The 20,286-nt window shown below is 52.6% G+C and overlaps 1 protein-coding gene across 4 annotated transcripts in view; it reads left to right on the forward strand.

The window, feature by feature from the left end:
• LOC101552334 (protein Shroom2) overlaps window positions 1–20,286 on the forward strand; it is a 112,237-nt gene that overhangs the window by 88,371 nt on the left and 3,580 nt on the right. The window contains exons 7-9 of one of the 4 annotated variants that reach the window (XM_055122309.1): window positions 23–194; window positions 2,598–2,870; window positions 4,586–4,844. In XM_055122309.1, the coding sequence (XP_054978284.1) occupies window positions 23–194; window positions 2,598–2,870; window positions 4,586–4,844 (704 nt within the window). Of the gene's footprint in view, window positions 1–22; window positions 195–2,597; window positions 2,871–4,585; window positions 6,683–20,286 lie in introns of those variants that run through there. The other 3 variants (XM_055122310.1, XM_055122311.1, XM_055122312.1) reach the window with 3 other exon arrangements.

Genomic DNA, 20,286 nt, shown 5'->3' on the forward strand with positions numbered 1-20,286 from the left:
ACGTCCCACCGCTTGCACCCAGGAAGGAGGAGGCGAGCACACTGGCAGCCGTGCCCCTGGCCACGAATTCTGCCTACTACAGCACCTCAGCCCCGAAGGCCGAGCTCCTCATCAAAATGAAGGACCTACAGGGCCAGCAGGAGCCCGAGGACGATGCAGAGAGCGACCTGGACCACGACCTCTCAGTCAAGAAGGTAGGGACGCCGCAGTTCCCGGGGAGGACTCCGGGCCACACACATCCACAGGGGTTTGCACGGCGCTTCCGTACAGCACAGCATGTGCCCAGTCACAGTGAAGCCACAGGGACTGGAGTCGTACTGCAGTGGGGAGGGGGTTTGCCTGCACACAGCTGACCCTGGTCAGATCCCCGACATCCCATGCGGTCCCCTGAGCCCTCCAGCTGGGGTCCTTTTCAAAGCAGCTCGGCAGAGGGCAGTAGGGACAGCAAGGGACTTCTAGGAGGGTAGTTGGAAGTGGTCACTCTGGACAAGAACTACGTGCTGAAAGGAGGGAAAGCATTGCTGGGTGTGACCCCCCCCCCAAAAAAAAAAACAAAACCAAAAACCCATAAGTGGCTCGGTGTCTTTGGTCTGTCTCGAGATACACCTAAAGAGTCTGGGATGGCTGTTTCTGTCCCATCTTAGTGGGGAGGTACGGCTGGGATTTTTAAGTCTCCAGTTACCCCCAAAACCTGAAAATTTGCTATCTCACTGTCCTCTGAGCAGGAATACGACTAGAATTCTTAAGTCCCCAGTACCCCGAGTACTGTTCTCCAGCTCAATTACTAGGGTGGGGGGGGTCCATCAAACACAGCCCTTACCTGTAGGTGCCTGATGGTTGGGGGCTCATGCCCACCCAGGGACGCCAGGAATGACCCGATGTGGGGTCTTATTTCTGGAATTCAGAGCCATTTGGCTTCCCAGCGGGGCCGGACCGAACAGTGTCTTCATGGCCCATGTCTGTATTTGCTCTTTCCAAGCAAGAGCTTCTTTGCGTATCTTGCATTTGGTTTTGGACCACACCTGGCTCTGTGCTGAGGAATCTCGCCTGGCGGGACTTGGGGTTGCCGGAATAGAACCTGGGTCAGCTGCGAGCAAGGGAAACCCCCTACCCCCAGCACCAGCTCTCCGGCCCGTGAAGCTGGACCTTCTCGATTCTTTTTCACTGTTGACTCCTTTTCCCCAGAGGGGAAGAAATTCTTTAGTGCAAGGCTGCGCACCCAGCTGTGACCAGCGGTTCCTCCTGGCCCTGCACTTAGACTCCCTCCTGGCAGCGCTCACCGGGACCCTACGGGATGCTGGGGCTTGAACCCTGTTTAGCCACGGGCAAGGCAGGCGCTGTACCTGCCGTACTCTCACTCACGTCTCGTCACCAGAGAAATTTTTCTGCAACCCTGTGTATAAAATACGTCTCCAAGTCAGACATTTGCTCATAGCGAATCATAAATTTTGTTTCATTTTATTTGGTTTTGGGGCCACTCTTGGCGGAGCTTGGGGATACTCTGGGTTTTGGGGTATCCTGTTTCCGTTTGGTTTTGGTTTTGTGCCACACCTGGCAATGCTCAGGGCTTCCTCCTGGCTCTACAGTCTGGAATCACTCCTAGAGGTGCTCTGGGGACCATATGGGAGGCCGCGGCTTGAACCCTGGCCGGCTGCATGCAAGGCAAACGCCTTCTCCACTGTCCTGTCCAGTCCCCAGAGTTGGCATTACCAGGCCATTGCTTTGGAGATTGTGCCTACCGGAGGTTGAACCCAGGCTCGAACCAGGGCTCCCCCACACAGAGCCTACTCACGAGCGCTCGCTGCTGCCTCCGTGACCCCAGTAACCCGACCGGTACTGATGTGAGCACCCGTCCCTCCGCCAGTGTATTTTCCCACCACCAGTGTCCCCAGTTTCCCCGCTGCCACCAGCCTGCCTCTAGGGCACGCACTTTTCTTCTCCACCCCTCCCCCCTCCTTCCTTCTCTCTCCCTCTCTTTCTCCCTCTCTCCTTCTCCCTCCCTCCTGCTCTCTGTCCCTCTCTCCCTCCTCTCGCTCTCCCTCCCTCCCCTCTCTGTCCCCCCTCCCTCCCTCCCTCCCTCCCTCTCTTCTTGTCCCTCCCTCCCTTTCTCCCTCTCTTCCTGTCCCTCCCTCCCTCCCTCCCTCCCTCCCTTCTTGTAGGCATTACTGTTTGCAATACAGGTACTGAGGGGTTGTCATATTTGACTCTCTCCCTCCTTTCAGCACTCAGTTCTCATCCAGAGTGATCATTTCCAACCATCATTGTCATAGTGGTCCCTTGTGTAGCCCAGCTGCCCTCTCCCCCAGCCCTTGAGGTGGGCTTCCAACCGCAGACTAATAACTCCTTGTATCTCATCGCCTCAGTGCATTTCAAACCTTTTCCATGCCAGTCCCCAGGCCCCACCCCCACGGAAGCGGCGCCTTATGCACGCTGCCCCTCAGGAGCTTTCTGGCTCTTGGGGGTGGGCCCTGCTTTGGCACAGTGCTCGGGGCCCCCTGTGCTGTGTCGGGGATGGAACCCGGAGCGCTCCTGGCCTCTTGGGGCCGCAGTGGGGCATCACCGCTGACCATGTGGCCCTGTCCCCGGCCTGCCCACAGCAGGAGCTGATCGACAGCCTGGGCCGCAAGCTGCAGGTGCTGCGGGAGGCACGGGAGAGCCTGCTGGAGGACATGCAGGCCAACACCGCGCTGGGCGAGGCCGTGGAGGCGCTGGCCAAGGACGTGTGCAAGCCCAACGAGTTCGACAAGTTCCGCATGTTCGTCGGCGACCTGGACAAGGTGGTAAACCTCCTGCTCTCGCTGTCCGGCCGCCTGGCCCGCGTTGAGAACGCCCTCAACAACCTGGACGACAGCGCGGCTCCTGGAGATCGGGTAAGCACCCCCACGGCATAGGCACACACGCACGCAAACACGCACACACATGCATGCACACACATGCACACGCATGCATGTACACACATGCATGTGCATGCACATGCACACACATACACGCATGCACACACTCACACTTGGACATGCATGCACATGTACACACGTACATGCACACGATGCACTCACACGCATTCACATTCATGCACACACACACATGTGCGCACCCACACACACAGGCACATACACACACACCAGGCATTCCTGGCCCCCATCTGTAACAAATGTGTCTTTCTGAAAGCACTTAGAAAACTCACATAAAGCAGGAACAAGACTTGAGTTAGGGGGAAGGATTGGATCACACCAGCAGTGCTCAGGGGGTCCTTGTGCCTTCCGTGCTCAGGGCTCATTCTTGGCTCTGTGCTCAGGCTGACTCCTAGATCTGGGCTCAGCAGTCCCTGTTTGGTCTATGCTCAGGGGTCCCTCTTGGCTCTGCTCAGGTCTCATTTCAGACTTTGTGCTCTGGGGTCCCTGTTAATGCTGTCCTCGGGGCTGACTCCTGGCTTTGTGCTCAGGAAAGCTTCCTGGCTCTACAAGCAGGAATCCTTCAAGCTCTGTGCTCTGAAATCCCTCCTGGGACTACATTCAGGGATTGCTCCTGGGTCTGTGCTCAGAGCTAACTCCTGCTAACTCCTGGTTCTGTGCTCAGAGCAGACCCCTGGGTCTGTGCGCAGGGCCTGCTCCTGGCTCAGTGTTCAGGGCTTACTTGTGGCTCTGTGCTAGGGCTCACTCGTGGTGGGGCTCACCTGAGCGGTGCTGGCACGAAATTCAGGGCAGCTGTGTGCCAGCAGGCGCCCCTGCCCCTGCGCTCACTGTGCGGCCCAACGCAGGTTTCTGCCGCACAGTTGAGACCTGAATTTCTGATGCTGATCTCGGCGAGGTCACCGTCTTCTCCCTGCACGCCTGCTCTGCGCCCACCCGGCCCCCCCTCCCTGCACAGAGGGGCCTTGGGGGACTCAGGGAGCAGGGGGCTGGGGAGGAAACAGCAGCTCTTGGGTTTCTATCCAAAACTGGACATCCTGGGGACCAGAGCACAGCAGGTAGGGTCCTTAGCTTGCATGCGGCCTCCTGGGTTTGATCTTTGACATCTTTCAGACACACCCCCGACACACATACCCCAGTCCCACCAGGAGAAACCCCTGAGCATCACCAAGTATGGCCCAAATACCCACAATTAAAAGAAAAGAATTAAAACTTTATCTTCCAAGCTTCAGTATGAGTAACTGATGATTTAGGGAGTTCCCGTTCCTCAGACGGGACCTTGCAAACACACCTACCCCAGGAGGGCAGCAGGTCTTGGGGTTTCTGTTCAGAGCTGTAGGTACTGGGAACTGAGTGATCGCACAGCAGATGGGGCACTTACCTGACATGAGCCCAACCCGGGTTCCATCCGCGGCGTCCTTGGTGGTCCCCCGAGCCCCTCCAGCAGTGATCCCCTAGCACCAGCCAGGACTCGGACCTGAGCACTGCCGGGCGTTGCCGCAAAGAATAGTTTAGACATTGGTAGGTGTCGCTTTGCGCCCCCGGCCATGGAGGAGAGGCGGCAACGCAGACCCGGGAATCCGCCCCCGCCCGCCCCTCCGCGCGGGTCCTGGCCTGTGGCAGCGGGTCATGCGCGAGGCCCTGGGCGCTCAGCGGCCTCCCTTGGGCTCACACAGCACTCCCTGCGGGAGAAGCAGCGGGTCCTCACGCAGCAGCACCGGGACGCCAAGGAGCTGAAGGAGAACCTGGACCGCCGGGAGCGCACCGTCTTCCACATCCTGGCCGGCTACCTGGGCGCCGACGGCCTGGCCGACTACGAGCACTTTGTGAAGATGCGGTCGGCGCTGCTCATCGAGCAGCGGGAGCTGGACGACAAGATCCACCTGGGCGAGGAGCAGCTCAAGTGCCTGCTGGACAGCCTGCCGCCCGAGCGAGGCAAGTGACGGGCAGGAAGCCGCGCCTGCCCCTCGCCCACCATGCACGCCCGAACCCCGACCTCAGCACCCCTGAGTCCGCCCCTGTCCCCTCAGCCCCGAGGGAGCCCCGCCCGGAGACGGCGTGGCTGGGAGGCAGACAACCACCAAAGAGCAATAAGTCCCTGTGCTTGTGGGGCTGAGTTTGTTCCGTGTCCCCCTCCTCCCGAAGGCTCGCGGTGCCCCTCGTGCTCCCTGAGGGGACAGAAGGTGGCACGGGCTGTCGCAGGCCCCAAATCCAGCTGCCCACGGGGCCAGCAGCCTCTCCCCCATGGACTCTGACGCCCAGGAACCCCGTCCTTGAGCCCCTGTTTCCGGAGCCCAGCCGGGCGTTTCCTGGGGTGCCTTTTCCTTTCCCTCCCTTCGCCCCCAGACACTCCGTCTGCCGATGGGACGGGCTGGTCAGAATCCTCTGCTCTCCACGTCACTGCGGAGTCCCCCGCAGGGGGCTTTGGCAGTGGTTGGCGAGAGGGGCCGGGGAAGACATGCCCACTGTACAGCATGGCCCTGTGACACTAAGGCCCCACTTGACACGGTTCTCGTGGGTTTCTCCAGCAGGCAGACCACTGCGTCAGCCACAGGGGTTCTGCTGCGCCCACGATGCAGCAAGACCGTCTGCTTGCCCGGCGGGGGGAAAGCGCTTACACCCATCATCCCTGGGCGCCTCTGTGTAGCAGAAGGCTCGGGAAAGGGGGTCCAGCCTCCGGGCTCCTGCACAGCCCCAGGGGCCAGTGTCCTCTGGGTGCAGAGGCCCCTGTGGTGGCCGCTGGCCTCTAGGCTCAAGGCCACGAGGGAAGCGTTGAGGCGTGATTGATTGCGGGATCTGTCAGTCTGAACCTTCCCTCGCCCTCACCCACACAGCTCGGCACTGGTCCCCTCTCTGGCAGGGACCCCAGGCCAAGGCCGGCCACACACTAGTGTCTTAAAGGCCATTGGTGCAGTCTGTGGACTCACTAGGCAATAAGCACCCTTCCCGGCAGCCCTCCCTCACCACCACCAACCAAGACCGGAGGCTGTGACCGGTTCCTGAGACCAGTCATGTCACACTCAAGAAGCCCCAGAGCCGCCCTCCTGCCCCCAGGACAGCACATCAACTGCCACCTGCCGTGGGCACGGGCCCCGTGGTCAGGTCTCGCATCTGCCCCTGGCCGGTCCCTTTCTCCGGCCCCCTCCCCTCCCCCCACCAAGAGGCGGCCGCCACCTCGTGGGCAGGTCTTGTTTGTGATTGTGATGTTGCTGAAACATGTTGATCTGTGATGATCCTGCCCTGTGGGACAGTGGCACACTTCTCATGCCTGGCCCCAATCTCTGAAATGTGAAGATTAGAAGCTGTGTCCATCCCTGTCACTCTCCTCTGTCTCTCGAGAACTTTCACCCACGGTGTTCTGGGATGGTCTTACAAACGCACAGCTGCCCTGTGCTCCCCGCCTGACCCCACTGTCGGGCTGTTTCCTTCTCACTGTGTGGCCCGCGGGGTCCACAGATTCCGTGAGTCTGTGTCCGTCCTTTTGTGTAGAAGCGCTGTGCTTGCCTAGGGAGGAATCTGGTGCTAATGATTCATGCGAGGTGTTCTGGGGGGGCGTGTGTCCAGCTCACGGCTTCCCCCCGCCCCATCCGCCCGTCAACCCCTCCATCCACACAGACTGTAACTCAACTCCGGAATGCCTCGGACAGCGAGATGGCCATCTGCTGTGAGTCCCGGGGCCCTTCTCCTGCACCCAGCATGGAAGGGGCAGACTCTCATGTCCACCTTCGCCCTCAGCTTCTCATCCCACTTGAAGTTTTAACTAATAAATAGTGTTTTGGGTGAATGAAGCCTGTCTTTGGTGTATGATTTCAGTTTTGTTTGTTTTTTTTGTGGTGGTGGAGCGGGGCCTTGGGGGCCACACCCAGTGGTGGTCAGGGACTGTGATCAGGGACCCTCTGTGGGTCCAGGGATGAATTTGGATTGGTTTCATGTAAGGCAAATGCCGAACTCCCGTCTACGCTACCTCTCTGCCCAGGGTTTTTTTTTTTTTAGTTTTATTTGTTTTGGTTTTTTTTGGGGGGGGCGGGTGCTGTTCATACCGAGTGATGCTGAGGGGTTACTGCTGGCTCTGGACTCAGGAATTTCTCCTGGTGGTAATTAGGGGACGCTGTGGGAAGCCGGGAATCAGATCCGTTCAAGCCCCATGTCTACGCCCCCCACCCACATCCCGCCTGCCCTCTTGATAAGCCCCTTTGTAAGTTGGGTTGTTGAAGTTTGGGTCTCTCAGTGTTGCTGTGTGGCTTGGTTATTTGTCTCTATCTCTTTCAGTAAAAATCGTGGCACTGACGTGATATTAGAGAGGGTAACCGGGAGAAGCCCTGAGCTGTGGGGCATTCACCCGCCACCCCCACAAAGGCCTGGGGCAGGGTGGGCAGCTGTGTGGCTTCTAGACTCCCAGTGTGCACAGGATCTCTGTGCCCTGGCTCTGCCCGTCTGCGTGAGCTCCCCTGTAGCCGGAGATGTGAGAGCAGCTGGGCATCCGCTGGTGACATCTGCAGAGCAGGGTATGTCCCGGTGCCCCGAGAGCCGGTCCCCGCAGCTCCCTGTGTGAGCTCCACAGCCAGGTGTGAGGGCGACTGGTTACCATGACCACCACACACCGAAGCTGAGTGGGTGTGGGGGGGACAGGGGGCGCATCACTGACTGACAACATTTTGTTTGGGGCGGGGGCTCTGCCTGGAGGTGCTCAGCGCTTGCTCACAGCTCCGTGCTCGGGATCAGTCCTCATGGGCTGGGGGGACTCGAGGGGTCTGCCAGGGACTGAGCCCAGGCTGGTTGTGTGCACAGCCTGCGTGCCTTCCCTGCTGTGCTGTCGCTCTAGCCCCTAACCTGACATTTTGTTTTGTGGTTTGGCGTCATCGCTAGGGGACCCCTGGGCCAATGCGCCCGCTCAGTGTCGGAGGCCACTCCTGGTGGAGCTTTGGGGGGAGGGACCAATCACTGCTGGAATTCCAACTGGACTACCTGCACACAAAGCACGTCCTGCCCTCCCCACCCCTCCGGCCGCAGCATGACAGATTTTAACAGCCAGGGAGATTGGGCCCTTGTGCAGAGGCACAGGCACAGCTTGGGCCAGGATGCACATTTGCACCCAGCGCCAACAGTGCCCCTGACAAGCTGTGCTGGGGTGCAGAGAGGCACCTGCACGTGAGAGATGGACTGGGTGGGACAAGCAGCGAATGGCCCCGGGTGGAATTCCAGGGCAGCAAGTGGATGAAACGGGAGTCCCGGCACTGGGCCCACGAAGCTGACTGCAGTGCCCCCGGCCTCTCTGCTGGCGCTCCCTGGGACAGCTGGTGGCTGACACACAGGCATGGTGAGGTGGGCGTGGGGGCCGGCCCTGAGCAGCGAGCCCCACGCTGGTGTCACTTGGGGGCGGCGACGGTGGTGGCCCTGGGCATCTAACAAGACTCCAGCCTGCCAGGCCGACAGTGCGTCACCGAGCACTGTCCTTGGAGCCTCGACTGCGTTTCTCCCGAGGAGGCAGAGCCCGCGCTGGGGCAGCATCGTCTGCCTGACGTCATCGTGGGACGAGGAACTAAAGGGGGTGCGTGATGCTGAGATGGCCCCGGGCCCCTGCACAGTCCCAGTGTGTGTCCAAGGTGCGCATGTGGTAGCTGCAGGCCGGGGGCCTTGTCTGTGTCTGGCCTTGGTGGGTTTCTCCAAGGCAGGGCCCGGGACTGTGCCCAGGAGCAGCGCGGGGCGGCTGAGAGGCAGATTCAGGCTGGTGGTGGAGGGAACAGAGAGAGCACGCAACGGGGAGGGCGCTGGCCTTGCCCACGGCCCAGCTGGGTTCCATCCCTGGCATCCAATATGGTTCTCCAGGCATGGCCAGGAGTGGTTCCTGACCCAACCAGAGCATCACCGGGTGTGGCCCCGAACACCCGGTCAAGAGGGAAACGGGCTGGGGAAGGGCAGCAGAGCAGCGCGGCTCAGCCCCGGTGTTGCTCCTGTTTGCCCCGGTGCAGAGCTAGGACATGGCGAGGTGCGCTGCCCCTGGGCGGTCCTGCTGCTGTCTCCGTGTGCCAGAGGCGGGCATGCTCAGGCGGCCCTGGGGGAGGGTGGGTAGCGGGGGCTGCTCCCGGAGAGTGGGTTTGTGTGAGTCTGGACGGCACCCGGGGTTGCTTCAGCCTGTGTACGCTTCCCCTCAGAATCCAGCTGATGCCTGGAACTCCTGCATGCCCCCCCTTCGCCCCGCCCCGGGGAGCCTGTGACAGGTCGGCAGGGTTCTGAGGCGCCCCGCCTAGCAACGGAATCCTGCAGTCCTCGCAGGCGAAGGCGGCAAAATGGGCAGAGCAGAGCGTTATACTCAGGCCAGACTCGGCATGAAGTCCAGGAAGAGGTCGGACTCGGCCCGGCGCAGGGCGCTGAGCACCATGGAGACGGCCCTGAGGAAGAGGTGAGTGGGGCGCGGCTGCCCAGCGAACCAGGCTCTCAGCTTCCTCCCCGGGGGTCCCCAGATCCCGGGGTGCTCATGAGGCCTGGGCAAGGGGCAGCTGGCAGACAGGGACTGGGGGCGGGACCCTCACCTCCAGCCCCCAAGACAGAGTTGACCGTTTCCCCGCCGAGCTGACTGGAACTAGCAGCTGCTGACCTCGGTGCCCAGCCAACCCGCGTCCCCCGTCCCATTTATGCCCCCCTTCTCTTGCCCACTGCAGCCCTCCCACACACAGCACTCCGCCATGTCTGCTGTCTGTCTGTGACTTCACTTCCCCCAACACACCGTCAGGAAGAGCCCAGCCTGGCCCACTTCATCCGGACTGCCTGTCCTTTGAGAGCCCCCACCATTGCCCCCGGAACAGGAGGGCCCGGAAAATCCCATTCTTGCCACAGCCCCAAGGCCCTTGTTCATGGCCCCACCTGGGGAGAAGCCGCTGGTGCTGGCGTGAGTGCTGGTGCGGTAGCTGCCCTGGGCAGTGCCCCGGGGGTGAGATGGTTTCACGTGTGTGTGCGTGCGAGTGTATATATCCATGTGTGTCTCTTTGTCTGTGTGCATTTGTGTGTGTGCATCTGCTTCTCTGTGTGTCTGTGTCTGTGTGTGTTTGTATGTGTTCATCTGTGTCTGTGTGTGTACATCTGTGTCTGTGTCTCTGTGCATTTATGTCCATCTGTGTGTATCTGTGTGTCTGTGTGCCTTTGTTTGTGTTCATCTCTGTCTCTGTGTTTCTGTGTGTGTTTGTTTGTATGCGTTCGTCTGTGTCTGTACATCTGTGTCTGTGTCTCTGTGCATTTATGTATGTCCATCTGTTTGTGTATCTGTGTGTCTGTGTTTGTGCGTTTGTGTGTGTGCATCTGTGTCTCTGTGTGTCTGTGTCTGCATTTGTGTTTGTTTTCATGTGTTTCTCTGTGTGTGCTTCTCTCTCTCTGTGTCTGTGTGCATTTATGTGTGTGCATCCTTGTGTGTATCTGTGTGTCTTTGTGTGTGTGTCCTTGTGTGTGTATCTGTGTGTGTCTGCGTGTGTGCGTGTCTGTGCGTGTGGCTTTTTATCTGTGCGTAAGTGTGTGTGCATGCTTGTGTGTTTGTATCTGTATTTGTGTGTGCGTCCGTGTCTGTGTCCATGTGTGTATGTGTTTGTGTCTGTGTGCTTGTGTGTCTACGTCCGTGTATTTTCTTGTGTGTGTGTGTGCGTGTCTGTGTCTGGGTGTTTGTGTGTATCTGTGTATTTATGCTGTGTGCGTCCATGTGTGTGTGTGTGTGTGTGTGTGTGTGTGTGTACGTGTGTGTGTTTCAGCACTGTTGCCCAGCACAGCTCACAGCTGACACTCTCTCCCCCCGGCACGGGGGGTGCAGGTTGGATGGCTGTTATGTGGTCCCTACCCACTGCCACGGTCATGTCGGGCCGGTGGGGTGAGAGAGAAGACACCCAAGCCCCCATCGCGGGCAGCGAGGGGTCACACAGGGGTGGAGTTGGTATCACCCGTGTCCCCAGTCACATCCCCCAATTGCTCTGGGCTGAGTGGCCAGTTCCTTTGACCTTAGTGGTGGGGTTCGGGGCCAGTGTGCCCCGAACCCCACCCAGCTGAGGGCTTCTCGGCACGACTGCCTGCGCCCAACAGCCTGCTCGTGCTCTCAGCACACTGGAAGGTGGCGAGCAGCGAAGGGGAGGGAGGGGGTGAAGCCCAGTGGGGCCAGACTCCTGTCTTGCATCTGTTTTCTGGGACTGCCAGGACCCATTTCCCCAGCCTGCCCAGACCCAGGAGCGGCCTGATGTTGCCACCTTGTGGGCCGTGGGCAAACTACACCTTCAGGAGCGAGGAGCATCCTCCCATCCCTGAACCCAGAAAGTAGCCTACCCTGAGGGCTTCTATTGTGTCCCAGAGAATTCTGCTCTGCACGTGTGGTCCTTCACGTGAACATTGAACCCAGGTGTTTGGAGAGACACTGGGAGGCTGGAAAGTGTCCTAATGACCGCTGCAAGATTATTGTACGGGTTTGTAACATTTGGGGTTTTCGTCCGTTTGTTTGGGGGCCACACCCTGCAGTGCCCAGGGCTTACTCCTGGCTCAGTGCCCAGGGATCCCTCCTGGTGGGGCTTGGGGGACCCTATGGTGCTGGGGATCGAACCTGGACTGGTCACAGGCAAGGCCAACTGTACTTTGACCGATTTTTAAAAACAATTTAAATGGAAAGAACCTTGATTTACACACTTACTGATACTTGGTATATTTTAGTCATATAATATTTCTTTGATTGTGTTTTAATTTATATTCATTTTTTAAATGGAATCACTGTGAAATACACAAAGTTGCTTATGACAGATGCAAATATCCTCAACAAAACCTGAGCACAGAATCCAATGAGTCATCAAAAATCTCATAGTCCATGACCAAGTAGGATTCATCCTGGGGATGCAAGGATGGTTTAACACTCACAAGTCAATCAGCATAATACAAAGTATCAATAAAAGAAATGATAAAAGAAAAAGAAAAGATCATATCAATAAGTGCAGAGAGAGCGAATTTGACAAGATCCAGCACCCGTTCATGATAAAAACCATCTATAAAATGGGGGTTGAAGGACCTTTCCTCAGTTTAGTTAAAGCCAACTAGGGCTCCATTAACCAGTTTAGTCAAAAGCTTTCCTCTTGAGTCACAGTATTATTCTCAATGGGAAGAAAATAAAAGCCTTCCTCTAAGGGACAAGACAAGGATGCCCACTCTCGACACTCCTGTTCAGTCTAGCACTGGAAGTTCTTGCCATAGCAGTTTGGCAAGAAAAAGATATTAAGGACACCCAGATGAGAAAGGAAGAGGTCAAGCTATCACTCTTTGCAGATGACATGATATTCTACTTAGAAAATCCTAAAGACTACAAAAAGAGAAGCTCCTAGACACAATTGGTTTGTATAGTAAAGTGGGAGGCCACAAAATCAACATAATTCCCCAAAGTAGAGAGACAGTAAGAAGGAAATTGTCATAGAGGCAGGGGTATTTGGGGGTGGGGGTGGGATGGGGGTGGCGGGAGGGGTACTGAGAACGTTGGTGGTGGAAAACGTACACTGGTAGAGGGATGGTGTTCGATCATTGTATGACTAAACTCAATCATGAAAGTTTGGTAACTATATCTCAGGGGGATTCAATGAAAACAAAGTTCATGGTCAGGTTTCTGCCCTATAAAGTTCCAACACCGTCCCTTCGCCAGGGTACATTTCTCACCACCAATGTCCCCAGCTCCCATTCCTAAGCATATACTATTCCAACACCAATCCCACCAGCAGTCTCAAACTTCCCTCCACCAGTGCTCCATCCACCCCCGCCTCCCCACCCTGCCCGCCACCTTGACAGGCCCGTGACAAAGTTCAGTGGTTGCAGCTTAGATCTCTTGTGTTCAGTGTTGCTAAGTCTGAGGTTTGGCCGTGTGGCTGTACCCCTCACCCCTGTCACCAGGATCACCGAAGCCCTCAGCCCTGTTCCCCAGGACTTCCTTTCTCGTTTATTCCTTCCCCCTATTGATTTCTTTCCTTCCCTGCCCTTTTCCTCCCTGTGCTCCGGACTCAGGGTGACGTAGGCATCTCCCCACCCTTGACTGCATTGCATTCTGTCACCCAGTGGTTCTTTATACCACAGAGAAGTGAGGTCACCTGTGTCTGGCTTCTTCTGGCTGACGTCACTCAACATGAGATCTTCCAGTTCCAAGCAGGTTGCAGCAAATTGCCTGAGTTCATTGTTCCTTGCAGCTATATAGTACTCCATGGTGTCTATAGAGCACATCTTTAGATTCATTCATCTGTTACTGGAGCCGTGGCTGACTCCATATCTTAGCTAATATACTGGTGTGCATATGTCCTCTTTTTTTTTTCTTTTTGGATCATACCCAACGATGCACAGGGGTTCCTCCTGGGTCTGCACTGAGGAATAACTGTTGGTGGTGCTCGGGTACCATATGGGATGCTGGGGATCGAATCCAGGTTGACTGTGTGCAAGGCAAATGCCCTACCCGCTGTGCTATTGCTTCAGCCCCCATATGTCCTTTTGAGAGTGTTTCTATGCCCTGGGGGTAGATGTCCGAAAGAGATATTGCTGGTCATATGTCAGCTTAATTCTGAGTTTACTGAGAACCCTTCACACTGTTTTCACAGGGGTTGGACCAGACAACCGTCCCACCAGCTGTGGAGGAGAGCTCTTTTCCCATCACATCCCCACCAGCATAGATTGTTCCTACTATTTTTTGTTTGTTTGTTTGGTAATCAGCGATCCTTTATTTCTCTGTTAGCATAGCTGTGACTATGCATAGCACGACTTAGCTATGACATAGCATAGCGGACTGGAGCGATAGCACAGCTGGTAGGGCGTTTGCCTTGCATGAGACCGACCCGGGTTTGATTCTTTTGCCCCTCTCAGAGAGCCCAGCAAGCTACCGAGAGTATCCTGTCCGCACGGCGTAGCCTGGCAAGCTACCCGTGGCATATTCCATATGCCAAAACCGGTAACCACAAGTCTCACGATGGAGACTTTACTGGTGCCCGCTCAAGCAAATCGGGGAAATATGGGACTATAGTGCTCAAACATAGCTGTGTAGAAACAGTGAAGGGTGGAAGTACACAGAAGTTGGGTTGAACGTCATCGTAACAATAAACAGATGTAAAGCCCCTTCTTCAGGGGAAGTTCTTCTAGGAGATTAACTCAGGAACAAAATCTCACCCAGAGTTCATACTCTAGATTCCCAGGAGATCCGCTCAAGGGTTCTAAGGGCATATTGCTTTCTCCTTTCCTTAGCTCGTCATTCATTCAAATAAACAATCATTACATTGACTTCTTAGAATATTTCTAGTCATTTTGTATGAACACAGTAAGAGATATATTAATTTTCCAAAGTGGCTCTCCCTGGGGACGTCTGGCTACATTCCCCAGACTACAGTTTAGTAGGCCAGTTTAGTCTTGCTAATCCCGGTGGAATTGGATGTCCCCAGGGGAAGGTATAAGCCACTGTGGCATCGAAAAGGGAGAATTTAACCACCAGGAGAAGTATAATAAGTTAAGAGCCCTGTCATGGAACAAACTCTGTCATGACTGCAAAAGATGTTCCTACTATTTTTGACATGTGCCATTTTCGTTGTCTTGATTTGGATTTCCCTAATGATAAGTGGCACTGAGCACTTTTTCATGTGCTTACTAGTCATCTACCTGTCTGCGCGTTCCCCCGAAATCTCTCTGGCCCTCGGAGAGACAACAGTGGAAAGCGGTCCTAATTGCGTGGGTTCTGTAAGTGGTACCGACCTGAGAATAAAACTGGTGAGGTTAGAAAGAAAGAGGCTCAAGACAACACATGCTGATCAAGAGCGTCCTTATTATTAGGCTGGTTTTATACCTTTCTTAGCAGGGCGTTGGTACATGAGTTGTTAATCATCAGGGAAGTGTCTTCTCAGACCAAATAAGGAAAAGTTCGGGGTGTTCTTTGGTGGGCTACAATATTCTCTAAGAGTTGGTTGAGAAATAGTGGGGAGGGGAAGACAAGGGTTTATCTGGCAGGAACATCTGTCAGGAGGAACGTGCAAGGTTTCGTAAGCTGAAGTATGGCTTTTAGTGTAAAGGAAGGTATTCTACTTGGGGTCTCGTGGTTAACTGCCCTGGGCTACTTTTACTTCTAGAGGTTAGCTATTTCCTTTGTCACAAGGGTACCTGTGCCTCAGATTATGCAAACGCTGGTAATGGAATTTTCCGGTTTGTCCAGAGTAAAGGTTGCGGGGGCCCTCTTTTGTTCAGGGTCCTGAACAGTCCCCAACACCTGTCTTCCTCTGAGAAGTGACTATTCATTTCCTGCCCCCATTTAAAAAATTACTTACTTTTTTTGGGGGGGGGTTAAACCCGGCCATGCACAGGGGTTACTCCTGGCTCTGCACTCAGGAATTACTCCTGGCAGTACTCTGGGACCATATGGGATGCTGGGATTTGAATTCGGGTCGGCCGCATGCAAGGCCAACAACCTACCCACTGTGCTATTGCTCCAGCCCCCCAAAATTATTTATCTTAATAACTTTATTAAGTCATTAGTTTAGTTACAGACATTCAATATTCTAACACCCATCCCACCACCATTATTTCTTCTCTCCCCATTTTTAAATAATGTATTAAGGCTTTTTTTGTTCATCTTTTAGGGTATTTTATATATATTGGTTATCAACCCTTTATCTGGTATATTGAGTGTGAATATTTTCTCCCACACAGTCTTTTACTTTTAGCCCTGGTTTCCTTTGCCATCCAGAAACTTTAATTTTATGTAGTCCCGTTTGTTCATTTTTCACTTCGTTAACTTTTCCAGTATATCAGATCATTAAATAATGCCTTTGAGGTCCAGTTATTGGAGAGTTCTCCCTATATTTTCCTCAATGTTATTTTAGAGTTTCTGGTCAGATCTCAAGGTCTTTGATCCAGCGTAAATGTAACTTTTTGTGTGGTGTGAGATATGGATCCAGCCGTAATTTTTTACTCATAGTTCCTCAGGTTTCAAGCTACCATTTTTGGAAGAGGCTATCTACTCCATTTCATGTTCATCTTTATCAAAAATTAACTGCTCATATATGCGGTTTTGACCTTGGGTATTCAGTTCTGACCCACTGATCAGAGGGCCTATCTTTATTCCAGTAGCATGCTGTTTTGATCACTATAGCTTTGTAATAAAGTTTCAGATTAGGCAATGGGATTTGTCTCAGTTTCTTATTGTTCAGTATGGCTTTGAATATTCGTGGTCTCTTCTGATTCCATACAAACTTTATAATTGGCTTTTCTAGGACCTTGAAGAACGTCATCTGAATTTGGATGAAGAGTGCATTGGATCTATCTAATAACTTAAGTAGGATAGTCATTTTAACAATATTAATTCTTCCAATCCATGAGCATGGGTTACTTTTTTCATTTCCTAAGGTCTTCTCTATTTATTTCTAAAGTGATTAAAAGTTATTATGGTGTAGATCTCCCACATTTTTTCCAATTCCTAGATACTTGTGGTTTTTGGATACTGTCACTGTATCACTGTCATCCCATTGTTCATTGATTTACTCGAGTGGGCACCAGTAACGTCTCTATTACACTCAGCCCTGAGATTTTAGCAGCCTCTCCTTATTTGTCTTTCCCAACGATTGGAGGCTCTTTCAGGGTCAGGGGAATGAGACCTATCGTTACTGTTTTTGGCATGTCGAATATGCCACAGGTAGCTTGCCAGGCTCTGCCGTGCAGGCGGCATATTCTCGGTAGCTTGCCGGGCTCTCTCAGAGGTATGTATATGTCTTTTACTGTATTTAGGATCTGAAGACTCCACGGGGAGCTTGCCAGGCTCTCCTGTGCAGGCAGTAGATTCTTGGTAGCTTATCATATTCTCCAAGAGGGAGAACTAGGCTATTAGATGTCACGTGGATGCAATCAGCTTGGTTTTATAGTCTCTGGATGTTGGCTGTTGATGGGATCACATGGCGCCAGGGTCAGTTTCTGGGTGTGACTGCCTAGCTACTGAAAAATGGGGGATCTGGATGGAAGAGGCCCAGTCCCAATCCGAGCAGCCTTGGAGATCTTGACCACGGGTCCCGCACAATACAGTAGTATTTTGTATACAATTTTTAAAAATTTGATTTTTTTTAAAAGTTTTTAAAATTGAATCACCGTGAGACTATTTTAAATGGGATGGAGTCCTTGATCTGTTTATCCTCTGATTCATTCTTTGTATATAAGAACACAACCAATTTTTGTGTATTCAATTTTTAGTTGGCTACTTGGCTGTATATGTTTATTGTTTCTAGGAGTCCTTTTATAAACTCTTTACCATCTTCTATGTATAGAATCACTTCATCTGCAATAGTGATCATTGAACTTCTTAGTTTCCAATTTGGGTCCTTTTGATTTTGTTTTTCTTGCCTGATTGCTGTAGGCAGAACTTCTAATACAATGTTGAATAAAAGTGGAGATAGTAGTGGACATTCTTGCCTTGGACCTTATCTCATAGAGAATGTTCTCAGTGTTTCACCATCAAGAAAGATACTGGCTGCCATTACTCTCTGGAGGAAGGGTTCCTTCCAACCCTGTTTTGATGAACTGTTTGTTTGTTTGTTTGTTTGTTTTTATCATGAATGAATGTTGGATATCATCGAAAGTTTTCTCTCCATCAGTTGACTTGATCAGGCTCTTTCCTTTTATTGCTGTGGTGTATTGTGTCCACTGATTTGCATATGATGAACCACCCTTGCATCCCAGGTATGAATCACACTTGATCAGGGTGGATAATATTTTACAATATGTTGTTGGATTTGCTTGGCTGAATTTTCAAGATTTTTGCATGGATGTTCATCAGGGAGATTGGTTTGAAATTGTCTTTTCTGGAAGTGTCTGTTTACTTTGGGTATTTGTGTTATGTTAGCTTGATAGTAGGTGTTAGGAAGGATGTTTTGGAAGCGCTTAAGGAGTCTAGGCAGTGAATCTTCTTTGAAGATTTGATAGAAGTCACTAGTGAAACTGTCTGGACCAGGAATTTTGTTCTTGGGGGAGATTCTTAATTACTGCTTTAATTTCTTTACTTGGGATTGGCCTGTTTAGGCTTTCTACTTCCTCTTCATTCAACTTTGGGAGAAAACATGACTCTAAGAATCTATCCATTTCTTAAGATTCTCCAGCTCTAAAGTTGTTCAGAGTGACCTCTCATTATGTTTGGAAGCATCTCACCAAATAACTTTCTATATTTGTAAATTTATGTATGTCTGAGTTTTGCACTAACAGGGAATCTATCCTGGAGAATGTTCTACGGACACTAGAGAAGAATGTGTATTCTGTTTGGGGAATGAAGAGCCCTGTATATGTCCAACAGTTCTTTTAGCCCCTTATCTAAATCTCTGGTCTCTTTACTAATATTCCAACTAGATGATCTGTGTAGGGTGAAAGTGGAGTGCTGAAGTCTCCCACCACTCCTGTGTTTCTGTCAATGTGTTTCTTTAGGTATGTGAGCCTTCCTGGGCCTTCATTTGGTACATAAATGTTGATGACAGTATTTTTTTGGTCTTTTGTCCCCTTAACAATAAGTAGCGTCCACCACTGTCTCTGAGTACTTCCATTATATTGAATGGAATTCAGTCTGATAGAAGTATGGCTGAACCAGCTTTTTCTGTCCCCCATCTCCAATGAACTTGTATGAGTGTTTTTCATCCTTTCACTCTGAATCTGTATTTATCCTGTGTGTTTAGGTGTTTCCTGTAGGAAGCAAATGAATGCATTTTCTTTCCTGATCCATCCAGCTACTCTATGACTCATTATAGGGAAATTAAATCCATGGACATCGAGAGAGATTAATGATAGATGGGACTGTACTGCCACTTTTGTGAATGTGTGTGTGGAAGGAATCAAGTTGTTTTTGCAATTCGTATATTGCAAACCAAAATACCAAAAGAGAAGAGAGAGCAAAAGGGAATGCCCTGCCACAGAGGCGGGGTGGGGTGGGGGGAAGGTGTGGGGGTGGTGGTAGGGATGCTAGGACCATTGGTGGTGAAGAATGGGCACTGTTGGAGGGATGGGTACTCGATCATTGTACGACTGAAATGTAAGCACGAAAGTTTGTAAGTCTGTAAATGTACCTCACAGTGGTTCCTGTAAACATTTAAAAATTTTTTGTAAAAAAAGTTTCTGTTCCAGGGGCCGGAGTGATAGCACAGCGGGTAGGGCGTTTGCCTTGCACGCGGCCGACCCGGGTTCGATCCCCGGCATCCCATATGGTTCCCCAAGCACTTCCAGGAGCAATTCCTGAGTGCAAAGCCAGGAGTAACCCCTGAGCATCGCTGGGTGTGACCCAAAGAGCAAAAAAAAAATAAAAATAAAATAAAATAAAAAAGTTTCTGTTCCAGTAGTTGCTATTTCAGTGGTCATGAGAGTGAATAAGTAATCTCATTTGCATAGAGGGGTATTTTGGAGACATTTGAGGCCAAATGTCAAAACAGACAACCCTTGGAGTTGGTGAAGTTCAAAGGGTGAAATTGTCTTCCAGTTGTCTTTGAAGTTGGTTGGAAGGGGGAAATTGTAGTCTGAGTCTGAGAGATTAGGGTTGACTAACCAGGGGTCTTCCTTGGTCCAGAGGACCCAGGGAGTGGTCATGAGGCAGGGGACACTGGGCAGGAAGAGGATAGGAACCCTTGACACACCTGGATGACTTAAGAGGCCAGCATCAGCATTATGGGACAGTAGGGGCACGTGCTGGGTAGGAGATCTGGGTGGAGGGGACTTCCTCTGTCCACATGATGTACGGAGAGGTCAGAGTGCCAGGGCAGTGGGATGGGAAGAGGGTAAGAGCCCTCCTTGTTTGGGGGCTGGAGCAATAACACAGTGGGTAAAATGGTTCTATCTTAGCACAGGGTCTCTATCTGAGGATTTACTACGCTTTTCATAGCATTTGAGCCTTTTGTGTTATTGGTTTCATTTGTTGAGTTTTCTTGACATCCAGGTTACCTTCCTATCTACTGTGGTGAGCTCCTACTGGAATTTCAGTCCTGTGCAATTTGAAAGTGTCCAGATATTTCAAAATATGTAGAACTGGGATGAGTCTGCAGAGATCCTTAGTGGAGCCATGGAGTGAGGTCCTTTGGCGTGGTGGCAGCTGTGGGGTGCAAGTGTGGCTAGCGGGTCATGCGAAAGTGTCCAGACAGGGACAGGACTCGGCCAGCCCCAGTCCTGAGAGTACCCACAAGTTTTCAGTGGGCGGTGGGTGGGAAATGGGGCAGGAAACAGAACTGGTATGCCCGTGAATTCACCTGCTTGGCTTACATCTCCCTGGAGATTTAGTAACGCTGAAGAGTGGGGCTGGTGAGTGGGTCAGCATGGTGGCACGTGAGAGGACAGCCTGACTGCTGGGGCTTCTGGAAAGGTGGGGCATGGGTGGTCCGTTTATTTCTTATACTGAGTCTGCAGGCTG

Source organism: Sorex araneus, chromosome X, assembly GCF_027595985.1.
Source record: "Sorex araneus isolate mSorAra2 chromosome X, mSorAra2.pri, whole genome shotgun sequence".
Taxonomy (NCBI): Eukaryota; Metazoa; Chordata; class Mammalia; order Eulipotyphla; family Soricidae; genus Sorex; species Sorex araneus.